The following is a 24,073-nucleotide window of genomic DNA, read 5'->3' on the forward strand; positions in this document are numbered from 1 at the left end:
GCATATATACATATATATATATATATATATATATATATATATATATATATATATATATATATATATATGTGTGTGTGTGTGTGTGTGTGTGTGTAGAAACTGTTTATTCTTCCCTGAACCATGCTTGCAGCATTGTGAAACTGAAAGTGACTTTTTCTGCACTGCCTAGTTTCTTGCAAACAAGTGCCCTGCAAACCCAGCTAGCTCAGAATGGATACATTTTTGATACTTTACTCTGTCTCAGAAAAGACTTTAGCATTACTGTTTTATTACCAGCACAATGTCTCAGCAAAGCACTACAATTTCAGCAGAGGCTGATACACAGGAAGATGCAGAATTTCTTGCAGACCAAGATCAAATCCCTGACCCAAGTGTAACTGCAAAATGCATCTCTAAGCTTACATGGAAGGCAAAACTAAATTATGAGACTGACAGGAAAGAACTGCTATCCAATCTTGCTGACTCATGGACTAAGACTGTTAACTGTATGTCTGTCCTTTTTCAACCTCCTTATGATGCACTGTAAATAGAGGGCACACTCAAGCAATTTATTGCTACCTATCAAGGCTATCAGAGACTATTCATAAAATATGTCAATTTATTACAGAGATATACCACTGAGAAAGCACAAGAAGAACTAATGAGGTTTGATCAGCTTAATCTTGACAGGGACAATTTGGCATTACAAACAAGGACTAAGGCTGAAGTCAAAATTGCACAACTCTATGAATTCAGATCCCATCGCTCTGCATCTACCAGGCACTTCACCAGATCTAGCAGATCTTTACAGTCTAGATCTTCCACGTTCAGTGAGCAACTTATCAAAGCCTGTGCTGATGCAGAAGCTGCTAAGATTCAGGCAGCCTTCACAGAAAGGAAGGCTCAGTTAAAGGCAGAAGCTGCCCACAGAGAAGCAGAAGCTGCACACAAAGAAGAAAAAAGAGAGGCCAAAGCTGCCCACAGAGAGACAGAAGCTGCACACAAAAAGGCAGAAAGAGAGGCAGAAGCTACACACAAAAAGGCAGAAAGAGAAGCAGAAGCTGCACACAGAGAAGCTGAAAGGCGGGCTGAAGTTATCTGCAAAAGGGCTGAAATAGAAGCCTTAGAAAAACAGTGTGAACATGCCACAGCTATGGCGAGGTTAAGAGTTTTGGAGCAGGCTGCTAGTGGGAGTGACAGACATAGCATAGGTCCAGTGGACACGGAGAGTTATCTTAAATGCACTACAGACTATGTGTTCAACCAAAGCAACAAGCATTCCATTTTATCTGATGCTCCCAAAGCCAGAGACACTTACTCAGAGCTATTACTCCCAGTAACTACTGCTGCAGTACCTCTCAACAAAGGTCAGTATGACACACCTAGCCCTGATCAAGCTAGCCTACCATATTATGGAGGTAGTCACCAACCTCCTGTCAAATAAGCCTCTGCACCATTGCAAGCTCCTGCACTTATAAACTCTCAGCTAGTTCCTCAGCTTGATGCCCTTGCACCACCATATGTTCCAGTGTAGTTCAGCAATGGTCCCACTGTTAATGTAACCAACTATGTTCAACCAACAGCTCCTCACTTAAAGTCTGAAGATGCAGAAGTATCACAGATTGTAAAGTACATGTTTTGCAAAGATTATATCAAAACTGGCCTCACACAGTTTGACGACAGACCTGAGAACTACAGAAGCTGGAAATCCACCTTTAAGTCTGCAGCTGGTGATCTGGACATTACTACTACTGAAGAACTAGATTTGCTCATCAGGTGGCTTGGTCCCAGCTCCTCTGAACATATTAACCATCTCAAGGCAGTTCATATTGCTAACCCGGCTGTGGGTCTTAATGCTGCCTGGGACAGACTGGAATCTAGCTTTGGCAGCCCTGAAGTAATTGAGGATGCTTTATTCAAGAGGCTGCAAAGTTTCCAAAAGATATCTGGCAAGGACAATCTAAAGTTTCAAGAGCTTAGTGACCTTCTTTCCAAACTTCAGCTAGCCAAGGAAGACACACACCTTCCACGCCTCAGTTACCTGGACACTGCTCATGGGGATAACCCAATAGTTTCAAAGCTCCCATATGATATCCAAGGAAAATGGACAACAGTTGGATCAAAGTACAAGGAAACAAACAGTCTTCTTTCCCCTATTTTCCTTCTTCTGTGAATTCATCAGGGAAAATTGCAGAGACAAAGAATGACCCAAGCTTCTCCTCTGGAGAGTTCCACGCTCCAGGTCCACCTTCTTCTAAGCCTACAAACTTGAGCAGTTCATGCAGAGACTGCAGCGGTCTCAGTTAAAAGTTTGTAGAGAAGGACTCAGTGACAAATCTTGTGCAAATATATGGTTGGTCCATGTATACCCCAAGGGTCATCCTGAAAGAGCCATAAGACTATACACTATTCTCGAGGAGCAAAGTAATCGATCTCTTGCAAGATCAGAGTTCTTTGACCTGCTTGACATAACAGGGCCATACACTCTGGGCACCTATGCTGGCATTATATACGTCTCTGACAGGAGAGCTAGAGGTCTTATAGTGGCTCCTCTCAATGTTAATCTAGAAATTCCACTGCCTACTCTCATTGAGTGCAACCATATTCCAACCAACAGGCAAGAGATCCCTACCTCAAAAGCTGCTTCTCGGCAACCTCACTTGAAGGTCATATTTGACCAGATACCACCCCTTGATAAAGACACTGAAATCCTGATACTGCTTGGTAGAGACATACTGAGGGTACACAAGATACGTGAATATATCAATGGCTGAAACAACGCTCCTTATGCTCAAAGCTTGGACCTAGGTTGGGTTGTCATAGGTAACGTCTGTTTAGATAAGGTCAGGAGACCTAACAGGGTTACTTCCTTCAAGATGTATGTTCTTCCAAATGGATGCAATACTTGTTTTGAACCCTGTCCTCATCACTACTGCGTAAAAGAAAGGTTATGCAGTAATGGTAAGCCACAGCTAGTCATCCAAGGCTACAACTATGTCTTAGATTCCTGAGATGATAATCTTGATATTATGGTGTTTGATAACACTAGTCAAGATGATTACTTGGCAGCCACAAGGAAAGATAAGGAATTTTTGAAAATTATGAGTGAAGAATTCTATCAGGACAACTGCAACAGCTGCATGGCACTCTTACCATTTTGTACCCCAAGAATGAAATTGCCAAACAATAAGCAGATTGCAGAGTCACGGTTTATTTCACTAGAATGCACCCTAAACAGGAAATCTGCAATGAAAAAACACTTTGTTGACTTCATGCAGGAGGTGTTTGATAGAGATCATGCTGAACCTCACCTCCTGTAAAGGAAGGGGGGAATGTTGTTACCTTCCATGTTTTGGTGTGTATCACCCTCACAAGCCAGACCAAATCACAGTGGTCTTTGACTCAAGTGCTCACCATGAAGGTGTTTCTCTTAATGACCTTCTCCTCTCTGGGCCTAATCTGAACAATAACCTAAATGGGGTCTTGATTAGTTTCAGACAAGACCTGATTGCGGTAATGGCTGACATCCATGTTTCATTGTTCATGAAGACAACAGAAACTACCTCAGATTTCGGTGGTACCGCAATAATATCAACGACAAGATCATAGACTATCAGATGAAGGTATATGTGTTTGGTAACAGCGTATCTCCTGCAGTCACAATATACAGGTTGAGAAGAACTGCCCAAGAAGGTGAAAGGGATTTTGGGTCTGATGCAAGTCAAGTTTGTTGAAAGAAACTTTTATGTAGACGATGCGCTTAAATCCTTTCCCACAGAGGAAGAAGCAATCAATCTCCTTGCCAGAACTCAAGATATGCTGGCTGTATCTAATCTCAGACTTCACAAGATAGTCACTAACAGTGTCAAGGTAAATGTAGCCTTTCATTCTAAGGACCATGCTAACAGTCTAAAGAACTCTGATCTAGGGTCTAATATCACCCTCATGCAATGCGACCTTGGGCTGCTTTGGAATGTCAAGCAAGACTCATTCATATTTCAAATGTCAGCTTGTGACAAGCCCTTAACAAACGTGGACTTTTGTCTGTAGTAAACAGCATCTATGAGCCACTGGGCTTCATAGCACCCTTTACCATTCACGGCAAGATACTATTAAGACAGCTCACTTCTGAAAATATGGACTGGGATACTACTCTCTCCAGAGAAAAAAAATGAAGATGGGAAACATGGAAAGATTCTGCTACCTGAACTTTGATCTGTTCCCATTCCTGATTCCCAGGTCTTCGGAGGTTTGGCAACAGCAATAATTCATTATGATGTTTGCATTTATCCTCTTGTTCTCCCCTCCCTCTTGTTTTTCAGGTTCCAGAGGATAAAGAGGTTCCAAATATATCACAGACTTAATGTTTATTGCTAATGTTGTTTGCTGAAATCTAAAGATTTCAGGCAGGGAGTGTCATGTTACACATTCTTGTGTATTTGCTGCTCAGCTAAGAAATTGCCTTTCTTATATTTTGTCCTAGCTGTTTTCCTGTAGCCTAGATCTGTTAGCTAACTCCACCCTCCTCCCCCATTTTCATCAGTTGTGTGTTAGACTCCACATGTCTATTGCTGGAGTGTGTCAAAGCTTCATTTGACCTATTTGGAATGGTTTCTTGTATTAAGATCTGCACAGTTTGGAAATTAAATTATTTAACGGTTGCCACATGTGTCTTTTGATTGAGTCACTGCCTGCTAACACTATCTGTGGTGGTGAGTAATACATCTTGCTACAGATTAAGATATTACACTTGCTATGCACAGCCAGGGGAGGCAGAACACCAACCATACCCTAGACTAATGGTAAGGATAGATAAGTGCATGCATACATATGTGGTGGCTGCCACATAGCGACCCACAAGGATAGAAGGGGATGGGTAGCCTTCACAAACAATATGGATAGGGGCCAGATATGGAGTCACAGGTAACAGGGGCCTGTTGGGTTACGATGTTGGAGTTACAGAAGAAAGGCTGCTATAGATGCCTACCAGCACATGCATACAGTGTGTGTGTCTATAACATGCAAGATAGTACAGACATAAGCAGTCCTGTTGTGGGTTGCCTTACCACAGATTGCCTATTACATGTGGGCTATCTACAGGTACAAGTTGCAAGTAGCCATAGTACAGTTTGTTGTATGTATCTATATCTTTTTCCAAGGCAAGGGCTGACAAGCTACAAGTATATAGCACCTTGCATGCTTGCCTGACATACATTCAAATGAGGGTAAGTTTGTGTGTCTATGGATCATTATTTTACAGCGGAGCATATGGTTGATATAACAGGTACCTAGTTTCCATCAGACAATAGCTATTTACTGTGCTCTAAGCTATTAATATGCATCACTTGCAGACTGCCTGCTCTTCCATGCACCACCTCACTCTACCTGCTCTCACTGCCACTTTTAGAAAGTTCACACTCTTGCCCTCAGCTGTTGTATTGTTCTACATCCTGCTTCTTGCTCTACTTCACTGTAATTGGCTTGAAGCTTTTCTGCATTGTTTTGATTTGTACATCAGGGCACAACTAGCTACTCACACTCTCAGAAAGACACTATTTGGATATTCATGTGTACTGTATGCTACAATGTATCATTGCTATGTGATGGAAGCTTGCTCTGACATGCATCAAATCTCTGTGACTCCTGACACAGTTAAATACCTAAGTGAAGCTAAATTGTATCATGATGTGTACCAGATTTATGGCAAGTTTATGGAAGTCACTTTCATCCTACATATTAAAACACCTAAGATAAACCATATTGGCTAATTTTCTAATGTGTCAATGAAGAAATTAGACAGCAGTAGCAGTAATACTCCTAGATAACTAAATGAATGCCATATTAGAACAAATCTTCAATTTACATTTGCTTCAAAATCATCGTCAAATTGTTGGCACCCTAAGAGGTTACCTGAGTCTGCTCAAGAGGAGAATGAAAAGAAACGGTCACCCAATCACCTTTTTTCCCCACCTAGGAACCTGAATAACCTGGAGACATGGTAAAATGGATGCAGCTAAGTTGATGTAAACTTTTTCATCCAAACAGGTCTCCATGACAAATGCCATGTCCCCCCTTCAAAAGTATGTCTGAAACTAAGCCAGGCTTCTTTTGAAAGGATTTCATATTCAATAATAGTGCTCATGTTAGGACCAAAGAGAAACAGGTTCTGCTGAATGGTTGAAAATTATTCCATGTTCTCAAGGGACTCCAGAGAGACAAGGAAAACCCTTCTTAATGTTGGCATGTTGTTACCCTAACTGGGGTCCTAATGGAGAGATGAAAAGTCAGAAAGCAAATGAGAGTAGTAGTGCTAAAACTGAATTCTTCTTCAAGTCTTGGTGAGTACTTTCATGAGGTGAACCCTGTTTTTCACAAAATCCTCTCCAAGGCAACACTGATATATAGACTGTATTTATATAGCATATACCATGGACAGAAGTAAGTCAGAAACAAAAAAGATAGCTGAGTCCACAAGACTCAGGATAAAAAAGTGCCCAATCCTGGTAGGCACACTGGTGCCAGGTCTGGAAAAAATGACAGTGTAGAATCCTCAAAATAAGGAAACATTCTTACAATGGGATCAGGCCAGGCCCAGGCGAGGATGGCCCCACTATTGTAGAAGGAAGTAGTAGTCCACAAAAGTCACAAAAAGTGATTGGCCAAAGAAGAGCCATAAAGACAATAGAGTGAACTATTGAGGATAAGAAAGAAATTATGTTTTGTTATTATTATGTACAAAGCTCAAAATTTCCAGACACAAGATATACAAAATGATTAGGAGAGAAATTAGAGGAAAGAAAAATACTTCTGCATGAAAAACTGTCAGAAGCTTCAAATAAAAATTTGCATTCATTAACACAACAGACTTTTGAAAAACAGTATATAGATCAGGAAATGTTGATCTGTTTTGAAAAAGAAGCATCTGAGGAAGTGCAAAAATATAAACAACAAAACCTAGAGATATTTGAAAAATATAAAAAAGAAATATGGACATGGGAAAGAAAGAGAGATTTGATATGGTTCAATATTTATGCAAAGGAGAAAGCCAAGTTAACTAATATAGAGAAGGCAGCCCCAAAGATATTCAAAGAAAAATACAGGCAAAGGCATCCAGATATGGAAATTTTCACAAAAAAATTAATATCACAAATATGGAATGTGGAAAAGAAGATTAGTAAAGCAGAAGTTAAAGAAACAGAAGTTGAAGTTATGGTGTGCCTTTGAAATGAAGGATTTAATGTAGACGGTCTAACACAGATTACATCACAGCATGATGGAGTGAGTCCCCAGAATAAGGAAAAGCAAGAAGATCAGAAGACATATGAAGAAGAAATATGGACAGGGGAAAAGAAAAGAGATTTAATATGGTATAAAATTTATGCAAACGAAAAAGTAAAATGAACCAATACAAAAATAGCAGTACCAAAGATATTTGAAGAGAAAGAGAAATCGCAAAGGAATCCAGATATGGAAAACTTTATAGTATAAAAAATAAGAACACTAAGAGGAAAAGTAGGAAAATGAGATTAGTAATGGAGAAGTCAAAGAAATAGAAATCTGCAAAGAGAAGGAGTCAGTGTAGAAAATCCAATACAAAAAGCACCACAACAGGATAAAGCAATGGATATCCAAATTAAGGGGAAACCAGTGGAATAGGAAGCAATTGGTTAGATGCTATATCAAGATATTTTGCAGCCTTCCACAGGAAACCAGTACAATTGTTCACTTGAAGCTAGACAGCAAGGAAAGGAACAGGAAACTGTGGAAACTGTGATGCAGTCAATGTTGAGGAGTGATAGGCCAGTGAGTTTCCATATGACAGAACAACAGATGACACAGGATGAAAATGTAGAGAATGTGCCACAAGATGATGCTATAGAACTTTCTATAGAATGCTTGCAGGAAATGGAAAACAAGGGATATGCTCTCAGTTTGGAAGAAAATGAGCTAAGAGAACAGTTGCTTGACTTAATGGACATGGATAGATATAGTAAGATCAATGACAGAAATAGACTGCAGAAGGTCAATAAAACACAAAAAGTAAGAAGTCTGATAAAACAAATAATTAGGACTGTCCATAGAGATCCATGGGATATAACAGAAGTAAACAGGATATATTACTGTGCTGCTAAATTAATAACTGATACAGTTCTACCACACGATCACAGTGTAGTGAGGGAAAGGAAGTGGAGAAATCAAATATCATCATGGAAGTATCGACTAGAGAAAACTATAAAGCAATTAAGGCAAGAAGTGTCACTGTTAGAAGATTATAGAAGAGGAAATAGATCAACAAAAATATTAAGAAAGATAGATGCGATTAAAGCAATGCACAGTATTACAACAGACCAGGATCTATCATGCACTATTGCAAATAATAAACTAAAAATTTCAGCACAGGCGGAAAAACAAGATACACAGATAAATATAAGGGGAAAGTACAAAATAAACAATTTATTGATGACCCAAAAAGTTTTATACAGAATTGGGAAATCGGGTAAAAGGAGTTAAAAGACCTCCAAAAAAGAGGAAGCAGATACATTTTGGAGAAGTATCTACGAAGATCCTGTGGAACATAGCAAAGATGCTAAGTGGATAAAAGAAGTAAAAGAAAGAATAAGAAGTTTAAAGGTACAGGATATGGAATGGGATGAAGTAACAACCAGAGAGATTGAAACAAAGTTAAGAAAAGCTTCTAACTGGAAAACCCCAGGCCCAGATGCAGTGCTTAACTTTTGGTTAAAAGTATTAACATTGTTGCACGAGAATTTAGCCATGAGTAAGAACTATTTATATGAGCACACGGAATAGATGCCACGCTGGCTAACAGGCAAAACAGTGCACTTACTTAAGAGTGAACCTGTAAGCTACCCTAAAAATTATAGACCAATAACTTGCCTTCCAATGACATACAAACTATACACGGGAATTGATGCCAACAGAGTTTATAATCATTTCAAAGAAAACTCAATTATGGCAGTAGAAAGTCATATGGAAAAAAGGATAATTTGTTGTTAAATAAAGTTATAGTGGAGAACTGTAAAAAGAGGAAGACTCTAACTATGGCATGGATTAACTACAAAAATGCATTTGATAGTATTCCACATTCATGGATAAAAGCGTGCTTAAAAATGAATAAGATACACCCTACACTGATTGACTACATTACAGTAACCATGAAACAATGGCAGACCACTTTGCAATTAATCCATGATAAAGGACAGATTATTATTGTAGGGATAAAAATTCAAAGGGGGATATTCCAGGGTGACTCTCTGTCACCATTGCTGTTCTGCCTTGCCATTAACTCATTAAGCTGTTTACTTAACAGCTTAGGCCATGGCTACAATTTGGATCTCAGAAAACAGCAAAGTCTATTGACTTCTCATCTTCTCTTTGTCGATGATTTAAAACTGTATAGCTCATCAGATGAAGAATTGAAAGCACAGCTGCAGGTTGTCAAAACTTCTTCAGATAATATTAGAATGTCATTTGGTCTTGATAAATGTGCAAAAGCAACCTTTAAAGCAGGAAAACATCAGTTTGGGACAAGAATGTGATATAAAAGAACTCGAGTAAGCGGGAGTGAATAAATACTTGGGAACTGATGAAGGATCAGCAATAAAACACGAACAAATGTGAATAAAACTCAGTAAGGAATACTTTAGAAGACTTAAATTAATCCTGAGAACAGCATTGATATCTAGGAACAAGAGCCAAGCTATAAACCAATTTGCTCTTCCTTTCCTAACTTAGAGTTTTGGAGTGACTGAATGACTCCAAAATGTGTTGGATAGATTAGATAGGAAAACAAGAAGGATGCTTCATGCTCACCAAATGATTTATAAAAATCAGTGCATACCAAGATTATATATTCCCCATTCCAAAGTAGGGGCAGCCCTCCTTGAAATTGATTAAATGTATCAGTGCAGGGTGTATCTTATCCATTTTTAAGCATGCTTTTATCCATGAATGTGGAATCATGGGACTCCACATATACCTGTTGACCACACAAGAACTAAACATACTGAAAGTTTTGAAACATGAGGAGAATAAATCTAAGATGACTTCTCTGCTTAATCTAGCAGAAGCATATCGGCATCAAGCAGGAATGGAAATCAAACCAGAAGTAGATAAAAATCAGGCAGCAACTGAATGTGGCAAAAAAACAAAAATAAATGAATATAAGGTACCTGATAAGAAGGCGAGAAATGTGGAAAATAGAAAACTTCTGGAAGAACCTCATGTTGATCAGAAACAAATGCAGGAATGGTTGAGGAGAGGAGAATTCAAACCAAGAGATGAGAGGTTAATACTAGTGGCCCAAGATACTGAGCTGCATACATGTTGGTTTACAAAGACCATTGAACATGTGAGAGAAACAGACAAACGTAGGTTTTGTAAAAGTGAATTGGAAACAGTTGCACACCTCGTTGCTGATTGTGACATACTAATGGCTGAAGGACTGTATATTAAAAGGCATAATAATGTGGTAAGACTGTTGCACTGGGGATTGTGCAAACATTATGGTACTGAAGTGGGTGAAAAACACTGGAAACATAAGCCACAAAGCATCATAGAAATTAAAAGTCTACATCACATGGGGTCATCCATTACCAACCCTTCAAAAGACAGATGCTAGAATACCAGATATAGTGGTCCAAGAAAAGAAGACGAAAGTAGCATTGATCACTGAAATCATCACACCCAGTGACTACAGTGTCTTGCATACAGAGAGACGCAAAGTCATAAATTATCAGGATTTGCAGGCAGAAACTAGAGCAATGTGGAATCAAGATAACCAGACAGTTCCAATAGTAATAGGAGCAACATGTCTTATAAAGAAGAGTCTACAATCATATTTAGATATGCTACCAATACAAATAACTCCATACAAAGTGCAGGAGTCATTACTGGGCACATTGCAGGTGCTGCGAAGAACACTACCGACTGACATCAAAGAGTGAAACAATACTAATTTCATGAACTTTAATCGTATTTTCACTCAGGAATGGGTCCATTCCCATCATAGTATTAGAAACCCAAAAGCCTTGGAGAAATTAAAAAAGAGGGTGTGGTTATCCAGATCATTTCAAGTAAAAATTTGGTCCTGTTCACCCCATGCGTCTTTGTAATGCTTAACTGATGAAAATGTAATGAGCTATAGATGAAAGGCAAAAAGAAAGTCCCTTGCATAAGAAAATTTTATTAGACTCAAGGAACATGGTATAATAAACATTAACAAAATCATTGTTGATGATAGCAGCCTAAGATAAAATGTGTGTAGAGACAGTCTTCAGTTGGTAGACAACTGGCAAATAAAATAACAAGAGTTGTCAGAATACAAGTTAAACACAAAAACTGAGGTAAAATGATGGAAAATAAACATAATTTGTACATAAAATGGGAAGTTCCAAAAGAAATAAAAGTCATATAAAGTATTCGCTGGAGCACAATTTTGATGGGAAGTCAAATACAAAGTAAAAGTCTAAAGATGCAAATACAATAAAAAGACCAAACCCCTCACAAGTATGGCAAGGTGCAAAGGCCAAAAAGTGCCTAATTCATAAACAAAACTACTGGCACTCAAGTCAGCAAACAATATTTTATGGTACGAAAAACAGACCTGTTTCAGCAAAACCTTTGCCTTCTTCAGTGTGATTCACCACATGCTTCACAATCAGTGCTTAAATAGCATACTAATTAATTAAGCTACACCTCTGAATAAAAATAATTATAAAATATCTTTTAAGTCCAGTTGAAAACAATGCCCCTAATCTGATAATCCAACCACATTCTTTATTACTTAATATTTCATGCCAACTTAATTTGTTGTCCATAAAATGACATGTTCTATCTATTGCTATACAACTAAATGTAGCAATGGGATGTTTAACAATATGTTTATATAAAGAATTAAACAAACAATGATTTCTTATTTCACTCATATGTTCATAGATACGAGTTTTACATCGTCTGGAAGTTTGTCCAACATAGAAAGCAGAATAGGTACATGTTGCCAAATAAATTAACCAGGTAGAGCTACAGGTAGTGAAACACTGAATGTCAAAAACACATGCTGTATTGCAAGAAGTAAATTGTATAGATTTCTAACATTTTTTCATGCAGACAAGTGTCCACAGGGTTGGCATCCTACCAATGGTCTGTCATCCATTGTTTGTTACTTCTAAATATCTGATTCGAAAACCTTTTTATAATGGTTAAGGTGATTACCTGTGGATTTACCCCATCTGTAGGAGAACAGACATTGTGAAGGTATTAATTCAGACAATTTATTATCCGATAGTAAAATATTCCAATATTTATTTATCAGACCCTTAAAAGATGAATTGTTACAACCAAAATTAGTCACCAACCATAACTTATCATCTTTAACTTTGTTTGTGGTATATTGTAACAAATATGATCTATCAATACTCTTTACAGAACTGTACGTTGCCTGTATATCATTATATATATATATATATATATATATATATATATATATATATATATATTCCCTCCATCACACAATCGTTTAAAAAGATCTGATTCTTGTTGAGAAAATTCATCTTTAGACTAACATATTCTTCAAATTCTCAAGAATTGTGACTTTGGTATGTTCTTAATAATATGTGCTGGATGACAGCTTGTAGCATCTAACAAAGTGTTAAAATGAGAATTCTTTCTAAATACTGCGGTGGCTAAAGTGCCATTATCATTTTTAGAAACCAAAACATCCAATAAAGAAATATTCTTGAGATCAAATTTAATACTAAATTGTATCCCCTGCTTATTTTCATTAAGGTATTGTACAAACCCATGCAAATATTTTGGGTCAAATTTCCAAACCATACAGCCATCATCCAAATGCCTACTCCATATGCCCATGGCTTCCAAGAAAATATTATAATTAATATCATAAATGATCTGTTCTTCTAAAAATCCCATGAACAAATCAACGTAGATCGGGGCAAAGGATGCCACTCTAGCAGTCCCTTTTAACTGTAAGAAACTATCTCCATTAAAATAAAAGACATTTTAGTGAGTAACAAAAACAGTATGAAACCCAGGGCTGTATAAAGAATATGGTTCAGCCAGTGTACAAGAACAAAGGGGACATCCACAACTGTGGGCAGTACAGAGGCATCAAACTCCTATCACATTGCATGAAAGTTCTGGAGAGGATGATTGATAAACTGATATGCACAGTAGTAGAATGTAAGATGGGAGATGAGCAGTTTGGATTCAGATCAGCACAATTGACCTGATATTTGCATTGAGACAGATACTTGAGAAGAAGCTAGGGATGAGGAGAGAGTCCAACTGGACATTCCTAGACTTGGAGAAAGCATATGACAAGGTCCCACGAAAGCTGATCTGGGCAGTACTGTGGAGGTTTGAAGTCCCAGAAACATTGATAGAATTAGTGCAGGCTATGTACAAGTACTCAATGACTCAAGTATGAACAGTGTTCGGGCTCACAGAGGGGTTCCCAGTGGGAGTGGGTGTACATCAGGGTTCAGCTCTGAGCCCACTGCTGTTCATACTGGTGATGGACTACATTAGCTAACAGGTTGGAAGGGACAGATCAACAAAGCTGCTGTATGCAGACGATGTGGCAGTACAGGCAGACTCTGAGCTAGAACTTCAGCAAAGGATAGGAGAATGGATTGCAAATCTGAAGGCACACGAGATGAAACTAAGCACAGATAAGATGGTGGTAATAGCAGCAAATTGGGGAAATCAGAAGAAACTGGGAATAGAGATAGAAGGGAAGATGGTGGAACAGGTAAACAGCTTCAAGTATCTGGGAGGGGTAGTTGAGGAGAAGGGTAGTCTGAATGAAGAGGTCAAATCTCGATTCAGAGGGGCTTCAGCCAACTGGCATAGAGTATCAGGTGTAGTCTGTGACAGAAGAATGCCAAAGAAGCTGAAAAGAAAGGTGTACAAGACAGTGGTGTGACCAGTACTACTGTATGGTACAGAAACCTGGGTAGTGAAGGTAGAACAGGTGAAGAAGCTAGAGGTGATGGAAATGAAGTGCCTGAGATGGGTGGTAGGATGAACACTGTGGGACAGATGAAGAAATGAGGACATAAGAGCAGAAGCCAAATTTGCTCCAATTGCAGGCAAGATCAAAGAGAACAGATTACGGTGGTTTGGGCACATGTGTAGAAAAGCAGAAGACAATCTGGTGAGGAAGATTTGGGACAGACAGGAAAAAGGTAAGAGGAAGTGAGGATGTCCAGCAAAGAGATGGATGGATTGTGTGAAAGAAGGTCTGTGACAGTCAGGCATGAGTGTTGAAGAAGGCAGGAGTGTGGCACTGAATCGAGAGAGTTGGCGACAGTTAACACGATACCCTGACCCCATGTCGAAAAATGGGAAAAAGGGGGCTGATGATGATGATGATTCAACCAATATTCCAAAGCCATTAATACAGTCCAGTGTGAAATATTTGTGTACAAAGCTGTGACATCCAAAAAACACATGTACCATCCTGTTGAGTGGTGTCTTGAATACGTGAATGAACTCCAGCTAATAACTGATCTATGTATTGAGTCAAAAAAGCTGCCAATGGTTCAGTTAAGGAACCATGGCCAGAAATTATGGGTCTACCATGAGGGTATCTAGAATGCTTATGTATTTTAGGAAGCATACAAAAATACTGATAAGTAAGATCCTGAATAATAAGATGATAAACTACCTCTTTAGAAATAATACCCTCTTCCAAAGGCAACCTTAAGAAAGCAAATATACTGCAATTTATCACACAACAGATTAACTTCCATAATCAAATCCCCAGTTCTACGCTCATAAAAAGAGCATAAAATCTTAACAAACATCAATGAGGCCATGTGCTGGACTTCTTGCCCTTCCAACATAAATTTTTCATCAGGACCTTTAACATTTGGTTGCAAATGTACTTGAAGGCCTCTGGGAACTAAGTTTTTCAAACAATAGTCTTTAAATAGTTTTAAGTGCAGCACATTTGACCTCAATTCTTTCATAATAACAGACAGCTGTGCAAATAAATTAGCACAAGTAAAAGATATGATATTGATGTTATTAATATTAGAGCCAATACCTTCAGCATACTCAAAAAATGCCACATTATCCTTGTCAGCCGCAAGCCCTTGTAATGGTTGAACCAAATCCATTTATAAACGAATGAAAAAAGGGGGTTGTCAAACAAAGGATGCCAAACTTATATATGTCCTTATGAGTTGTAAATATTATGCACAGCAATATCTTAACCAAATGTCTATACTCTTATATACCAATATAAATCAGTTGTGGATATTTACAGAGCTATGAGAAACAGGAAATAATCAAAACACCCCAGTCAAATAGTCCATCTCAATATATATAATTACACTGCAGCAATAAATATATATAAATGTAGAAGGGACAGTACGCGGAGCATCCAAATCATCAAAATGAAAAGATATCATCATTCACAAAAGTCTGATAGCTCCCTTCAGTCCATCAATAATTCAAACCTGCCCCTTCCATTATTTCTCATCAGCAAATGAAAATGTTCACTTTGGCACAGAAGCAAAATATGAACTATAAAGCTGAATAATAATTAACTGCTCTATTCAAGAACATGAGGCGATGAAACATTAAACCATCCAAGATTGATTATAGAAAGGGCAGACTTGAAAAAACACACTTTCACCATCCAAAACAAAACAAAAGCTTACAATGTTGAATGCACTGCTTCCTCATCTTGCAACAGGAACAGCTTAATATTACCATCAGATAAGAACCTTAGCAGCTCCATTTGTTTAAAACATGAAACAATGAAATATGACATCGCAACTACAAAAGACCGCAATATAAGTTAGCAGCACATCTACCAAATGAAGCAAAATAGCAAAAGCAGTGGTAACTAAACAACTTCCTGTTCCTACTTAATGGAACAGCCTCAGTAATTATTCAAATACGTAACAAATGTTAAAATATATGAACTGCAAACATCCCAACTTCAAAAGCAATATAAATACTTATAGCTGTCCAGCAAAATATGCTTATAAATGTCATCTCCACTTCATAAAAACACCCAAGAGATCCAGAAAGGTCTGTCAGGTTGGCATAATATTTTGAATTATAAAGAGAAAAGATGGATTGTCAGATTAGAGGCCCTTTTTTCACCTGGGCTTAATGAAGATTTTTGAGTCAAAACCAATGGGATGAGTTTGTTGTATATTTATATTGTGGGAGAAGTGATTGGTTTATTGCACTAATGAAGGTAAATTGGCTGAAACCGGTTTACTGAATTTTCCCCTGTCTCTGTCTACAACGGTTGTTTGATTAAAATGCATTATTGAGGAAGAAGCTAACTTTTTGTGTGTTGGTTGATTTGATTTTGGACCGTGTTTGACCTTGAGCAATGCACCTTGTCCATACATGCGAAGGTTTCTGGATGTTTATGATTTATTTAGCGACATGTACCTATTCAGCTTTCTATGTTGGACAAACTTCCAGACAATTTAAAACTCCCATCTATGAACATATAAGTGACATCAGAAATCATTGTTCCTTTAATGCTTTAAATAAACATACTGTTAAACATCCCAATGTTACATTTAATTTTACAGCAATAGATAGAATATGTCATTTTAAGTACAACAAATTAGGTTGCATGAAATATTAAATATAAATACAAATTAAATACAAGGCCTTAGCCCTGTATTCTGTCTCCTACAGGCTTTTGAGGGGAGATCTATGCCTGGCCTACAGGGCATTGTCAGACCCCACTTTGATGAACCTCTTGCATATCCACAAAACAAACAGTACCAGAATTACCCATTCTAAAGACTTAAACCTTGTTTATGATATAAACAGGACCTGCTGGAGAGATAGGTATGTATCCCAGAGACTACCCAGTCTATGGAACAGGCTCCCCATCCATGTGAAGCAGGGTTCCTCCCTAACCCAATTCAAGTGCAACTTGGACAACTGGATTGGAAACTGGAAATTCATCCCTGGTTTAGCACCTATGTTTCTAATGGACACAGGTAACCTGTAAATGGCTCATCTCCCAGGCCCATGCTTACACTTATCAAGGGTATCAGAACTTGTCAGAGATTTAGGATGCATGGCTAGGCTTAAAAAGGCCCTTGTGGTCATTAGCCTAGTAAACACCTATGAACCTATAAAAATGTGGTTGGATCAATACCTGATCAACTTCTTTGAGGCAGTCACCAAAGCCGTAGATGAGGGTAAGGTGGTTCACACAGCCTATCTTGACCTCGCCAAGGCTTTCGACACCATCCCCCACTCTGGAATTATAGCTAAACTCACTAAACTAGGTATAAATCCCTACGTCACAAGATGGGTTGCCAAGTGGCTCACTGACAGAACCCACACTGTAAAAGTTGCAGACTCCAAATCTGACCTCAAAGCAGTGACAAGTGGAGTACCACAGGGTTCCGTCCTGGGACCTCTCCTGCTTGGTATCTACTTCTCTGAAGTACAGGCTAACCCTCTGGCTAACAAAGTTTGCAGATGACTGCAAACTAGGAGCCATAGTCAAGTCCCCAAATGATGTGGACATCCTACAGAAGGACCTCGCTGAGACAGATGCCTGGTGTCAGAGCCATGGCCTTAAGCTCAATGCCAAAAAGTGCAGTGCATCCCCTTTGGTAGAAACTCTGTATCCATGAACTACCACATAGGGAACAATCTACTTAACACTGAATGTGTGATAAGAGACCTTGGGACACAGGTGGACAGTAGTCTCTCCTTTGATAGTCACATCGCCACAGTAGTCAGGAAGTCATTCTACATGGCACACCTCATCATAAAAGGGTTCTCATCCAGGAAAAAAGAGGTCATTGTTCCCCTCTACTCGACACTCATTAGATATAATGAGTACAATGCCCCTTTTGGAATGTACCTCACAAGACATCTGCAGCAGCTGGAAAGACCACAGAAGTACCTCACAAAGAGGATTACTGGCCTCAAACAAATGTCCTACACTGACCACCTCAAAACACTCCAGCGTTACTCCATAGCATATCGCCTACTCCGAGGTGATCTCTGCCTAAAATATAAAGCTATGTCAAACCCAGAGCTGTAGGACATGTTACACCTAAAGAAATCCCAATCCCTCCGAGCTACATGCTCTAGAGACCTAAACCTTATCACCACAATAAACAGGACATGCTGGAGGGATAGATTCCTGCTCAAGAGACTCCCCATACTCTGGAACTGGCTACCCATCTTTGTCGAGCAAAGTTCTTCATTAGCACTCTTCAAGAAAAATCTTGTTGAGTGGATGGGAAATAGGAAATACACCCCAGGGATCACTTCTGTGTCTCTGCTCGACAGTGGCACAGGAAAATAACTTTCTTGGGTGGTGTAAGCCAGGGAACCTTGTTGGCTAGGCTTACGTAGGCCCTTGGGCCAATAGCCTAGTACCTACCTATGAACCTATGAACCTATGATTATCAGGTTAGGGGCATTGTTTTCACTTAGACAATCATATTGTGTAATTATTTTTATTCAGAGGTATAGCTTAATTAATTAGTATGTTATTTAAGCACTGATTGTGAAGTTTGTGGTGAATCACACCGAGGAAGGCAAAGTCTTTGCCGAAACCTGTCTGTTTTTCCTACAATAAAACATTGCTTGTTGACTTGAGAACTGTCCATTTTGTTTTTCAAATACAATAAAACCATTCAGCATGAGCTTTACAGTTAAAAAAAGTATATCCTATATCCAAATAATTGCTCACAGCGTTGGTTGTTAAATCAAACATTAAAGTATGCCTTGTGAAATGGTAATCAGCACTGATAGCAGTCAATGGCTATAGTCAAAAGAAAAGAGAGGTACAGTAACAGTACCCAACATGCTCCCAGAGTGCTGAAAGAAATCAAGATAGTGATTAAAGGCAGGGAGAAGGAAAAGTATCATCAGTACCCCTGAAAAAACATATTGCCAATCACAGTATGTACCCCAAAAGACACCTAGATATATTTTTTTCTGAAGAAACACTGCTTATTCATACGGTAGCAAGTACCATCTTCACACAACACTTAACATTTCCAGATAGCGCAGTGCATGATGTACTGCTATCACCTTTGTGAAATGCACACCCAACAAATAAACCACTGCACACCAGAATTATTATCAGGCACCTTCTGCAAATTCAAATAAAGTAGATAGTTCTGTGGCAGTCTCTGCTCATGCAGGATATGCTTAGCATATGATTGAAAGATCCTCTGTGTCTGAAGGGAATTATACAGTCTCAATAGTGTCACCCGACAGAATTCACTCAAAACTTTAAAATAACAAAATGCCTGCATTTTATTTTGTTTTATTCACCCATTTAATCAACCATGTGATAGCATTTTAAAATGATGGCGGTGATGCCTGAACATTTTGGGAAACAGATGTGACCTCCATTTGTGGAATAACAGAGCCTTGTAAAAAGAAATGAAGAGAGCTGTACCTCAATCTTGGTGACAGGAAAATAATGGGATCCCTCGTGAGAATCTAGCTGACATTTGAGCACAAGACCAAAGGAAGACATATTTATTATGAAGATATAATATCAGTCAAATCTCATACAGCTCTTTGATAACTGATTGAACAAATTAGGTCACCGGTAAGTGGGTAACAATGAGTCATATCAAGACCTTAGTAAGGCATTTGACATAGCCCAGACAAAAGGGAAGCTATGCAGTTCAAGTGTAGCTTTGGGGATAACAGACTAAGTAATAGACTTAGTGGAAAGGAGAACACTGTGTTACAGGGAAAAAAAAGGTACAGTTTGATGAAGAAGGGTGAACACTAGAGGGCATTACACACTGCATTAAATAACCAAGACATCATTAATTGTGTTATAGATGACCCTGCAGACATGCAAGAAAGGAAAGTGTACTTCTACATAGGCAAAATAAAGATCCATTACAATGTTATGCAGGATAGCATAGCAGTTGTGGGTATGAAATTAGCAAGATAAACATGAAAAGTTAAATTCAGTTTGAAGAATGCTCAGAGAATGGTATATGAGAAAGAAAAATGCAGAAGAATAATGCATGGTGCCAAATGCAGCGTTAAGGTAAATGATGTGTGCCGAGATGGCAATCAGGTTAAAATGGTGGAAAGTACAAAGTAATGCACTTTGACATTAACAGTACATGCTTAATATTATTGCAATTACAAGTACAGAAGTAGAAGAAAGATTTAGTAGTACTAATGACACCCAAGTTAAATCACACTCTGCCAGAGCTATAGCTATTGCAAACAAGATGCTAGCAAACACAGACAGGAATAGATCATAGGCAAGCAAAACATATAAACTCTCAGTAGTGGGTACTAGAGTCCCTTCATCTGGAGCACTGTTCTGGTGTCCATTCAGACAGAAGAAGATGGTTCTTGTGGAAAGAAAGCAGAAAAGAACATACATTGAGGTATGACGAATGGGCAAAAAACTTAAGATGTACTGTCAAGCAAATATAGGCAAAGAAGGACATGAGACGGATTATCAGAATACTGCAAGGAAAGTTGTAATGTTCGATCTAGTGGGAAAATACAGGACAAGCAGGGAGCCACTCTTGCAAGCAACTGTATTTCATTTTGGAATGGATGCAAAGAGACATCATTACATGGGGAGAGTGATGGAGAAGTGGAACAATTTATATACTGTTTTAGCACAGGCTGCTTAGCTGAGAGTTTCAAGATAGCTTCAGATGCATATAATGCCAGGTGGGAGTGCTTTGAAAAGAAAACTTGCTCTTAGTTAATTGTATCCCACAAAAGGATTTAATTCATTTATTCATTCTCTAATATAAACTTTATATTTTTCAGTGTCAAAGGGGTCCCAGAGTCAGTTCCAACAAGTAGTGGGCGTAAGACAGAGAATTAGTCCTATTTGGGATATTAGCCACTGTACTCACTCATAAACCACACTCATGCCTTTGGATAATTTACAGGTGCATTTTCTGTCGTGTCTTTGTGAACTAGGTGGAAACTGGGCCACACAGTCAAATCCTGCATTGCAAAAGATGGACATGCAGGTTCCACACAGAAGGCACACCAGCTAGAAAGCAAGTTAGAAAACTGAAAGCTGTAAGACATACAAAATCTTCTGTTTTCTTACTTATGTACATGTGTAAAATGACAACTTATTCTGTGTGGAATCTGCATGTCCTCCCCGTGGTTGGGTAGCTTTCGAAAGACATGCGTGCGTAAATGGGCGTGCCTTCGTTGAAGGTTGGGTGTCAAGCTGGCCCCTCGGAGTTTCGTAAAAATCTACTGCCAATCATTAGCTGACCGGAGTTCCGTTTTGGCGACCCCTTACCAGGAAAAAGCCGAAAGACAAACAACAACAGTCTAACCGAGTCTACAGTGTACAAACAGGTTACTGCTGTTGTTATGTGCTGGGCTCCCACATCTCCTGTCCATAGCATTCCCTACACAAACAATGGTAATACTGCTATTTGACAAGAGTAGACTGGACCTCATTTGAAACAATTTGCAGCACACTCTCTGACAATGTCAGGCAAACTGCACATCTGCTGTTTGACTGCCTCAATAAATTCATTACTACAAAGCCTACTCTGTGCTGGCTTGCAACAGGCTACAAAACTTGCTCATCTGCAATTCACATAAATTCACAAAGTATTCTGTACCATAGTAAATGCCAGCAATTTTCTGCCTTCACCAGTCCTTTCCATGCCCTCCAAGAATCCAAAATCTTCTAGGGTCACTTTATTTTATTCTGTTAACTAGATCAGTGGATAGTGGCAGTTATAAAATAAAGTACCCTCCAGCTTATATAGATAGAAGCCCCTAACACTTTCTGAAAGGAATTGAAAACCTCCTTACAATACCTTAGGCAATAATTCTATAAATGGTAGGATCACCCTGTCACTCAAACTGTTCTTGACCTGCTAAACACGCAGCTCAAATGCAGATAGATTATAAATGCCTAGCAATCATTAGCTTCCCTGCCTGTATATTTACTGTAAATGACTGACTTCTTGTTAGTCACTATCTTCTCTCTCTTGTACAAAAGTGACTAGTCATCCTGCATAGGTTAACAGAGTACATATTTTATTAATTATGATGTTTGATGTTTATCTGTATGATTTTCGAAAATATTTTCCAGTAACTTTTTATTATTCACTTTTTTTTAGAAAGCAGGACTTGTTTTTCATCTTTGTCTTTTGTAGTCTAGTCACAACAGTTTTTATAAATTAGAAGTAACAACTCTGAATTATAGGAAATCATTGAAGAATTCACTCTGAAAACTTACTGAATCGAGGCTTGTCCACTACTTAAAAGAATGACATAAATACAAGCTGCTTTTTGTGAAAGGAACATCAAGTGTAAGACTGAAGCTTCAAAACTAGTATTAAATTGCATGTTTACAAATTTTATTTCTAACACCAATAGTGATATGGGGAAGGAGCTCTGTTCTCATTTTAACAAAAGTTCAGGAACTCAGTTTCTAACATTCCCCAATGGACATGTGTTCTCTTCTACCTCTGATTAGCCAGATATGACACTGCACACTAGAGTGAATGTTTCATGACCCTGAAGAAAATACCTGAATGGTTGTACTGTGGTTCTTAATCCTGTAAATTGTGTTTGCACTTCAAAGGAACAACAATAGCAAAATGTTATGTTGTTTTGTATTCAGTTAGTAGACTACGTATTAGAAAAATGAGAGTTTGTGCGTGTCCATGCACTATTCCCAACAAAATATAACATCTAACATTTTTTTACTGGCAGCTGTTTTTTGGAGTGTTACCTCTTCGGGCCTACCCTGAAAATTATCCATGACTCAGTACTATCCATTTGTCAATAAAATGCAAATAAAAATACAATAATTTGTTAAGTTCTACAACTACAATATGTAATTAAACTGTAATATACAAACCCAGACAATATCATTATTGGGGAAACACCACTTGGCCTTTTCATATAGATTTGGAAGCTGAGCCTCGGTATTAGCTCTTTTGGAAGAACTTGTCATACCGTATGATACAGCAAGCCATAAAACAAACTCAAATAGTGCTTGAAAAGTTAAGCATAAAAAATGGAAGCACTTTAGTTATGTTCATTACTAAGAAAATTAGGTTCAGTTATATATGCCAGCGTCCAATATTAGGAGTCTATAAAAAGTAATCTTCTAAGAGTAAATGCAATTCATCAGAAACTAACAAAAAATTGCCAAAACTTACCTACAATAAATATATAAAATATCTTCTTGTGATTCATGCCTATGTAGCAAAACATGTTCCATTACAGTACCTGTTTTGTGCCTTGTCCTGTTACTTTCGTGAAATCAAATTTCTTAGGATTTTCATCTGTCTGAAACTTCTCAGTAACTCCTTTGTCTTAGTACAAACAACACAAAATAAATGCTTCCTGCTGTGCTTTGTATTAAATATAAGTGGACTCTAACATTCACATCTTACTGAAGTACCAACAACTGTGCACATATCTATAAAAACAATAACACAGTACACAGTTTCTACCCTCACCTTATTGTTATACAGTCACAGGAAGAAAGAGATCTAAACTGAAAATATTTGTAGCACATGGCTGAGCAGTTGTTATCTCATCAGCTTACAAGATTAAGACCATATTTGGCCTGTGGCCTGTCACAATGGCATTTCAAAATGAGACATTCTTCATCCCCTGTCTGGCCCACCACTTAGAAGAAACTCTGTCCCAAAAAAAGCTTTAATGACAATGAGTCTCTGAACCCTTAAACACCATACAAGTTCCTCAGACACACAAAATGCTCAGGCTTTACCTCTGTCTTGTTAGTTGCTGGGTTGCGGCTGTCTTGCCACCTCTGTGTGTAGGGATCATACAGGTTCTGTCTGCTCCTAAGTGTCTTTAATGAAGGGGCTGGGGTCATGACATAGATGACAGTGGATCTATCTGGTGGGGGAAACACAGGGAAATAAACACCTCATTAATCCAAATCATTGCCTTATTAATGTATACAGATTCACATGAAATAGAGTTATATTGCACCAAAATAATACAGCACTAATCTCTTTATTACTGTGGTTTGTGCTTTATGAAGCATTTTTATGTTTACTCTAAATATCCCAGT

At 38.3% G+C, this 24,073-nt stretch overlaps 1 protein-coding gene across 2 annotated transcripts in view; it reads right to left on the minus strand.

Annotated features, from left to right (window-relative positions):
* Positions 1-23,887, minus strand: part of UNC45B (unc-45 myosin chaperone B) — a 373,967-nt gene extending 350,080 nt beyond the window's left edge. Inside the window, exon 1 of one of the 2 annotated variants that reach the window (XM_044064331.1) lies at positions 23,765-23,887. In XM_044064331.1, the coding sequence (XP_043920266.1) occupies positions 23,765-23,872 (108 nt within the window). In that variant the 5' untranslated portion in view covers positions 23,873-23,887. Of the gene's footprint in view, positions 1-23,256; positions 23,343-23,764 lie in introns of those variants that run through there. The other variant, XM_044064332.1, reaches the window with a different exon arrangement.
* Between the last annotated feature and the right edge of the window lie 186 nt (positions 23,888-24,073).

This window comes from Protopterus annectens, chromosome 2.part2 (assembly GCF_019279795.1).
Source record: "Protopterus annectens isolate FY-2018-M chromosome 2.part2, PAN1.0, whole genome shotgun sequence".
Lineage (NCBI taxonomy): Eukaryota > Metazoa > Chordata > Ceratodontiformes > Protopteridae > Protopterus > Protopterus annectens.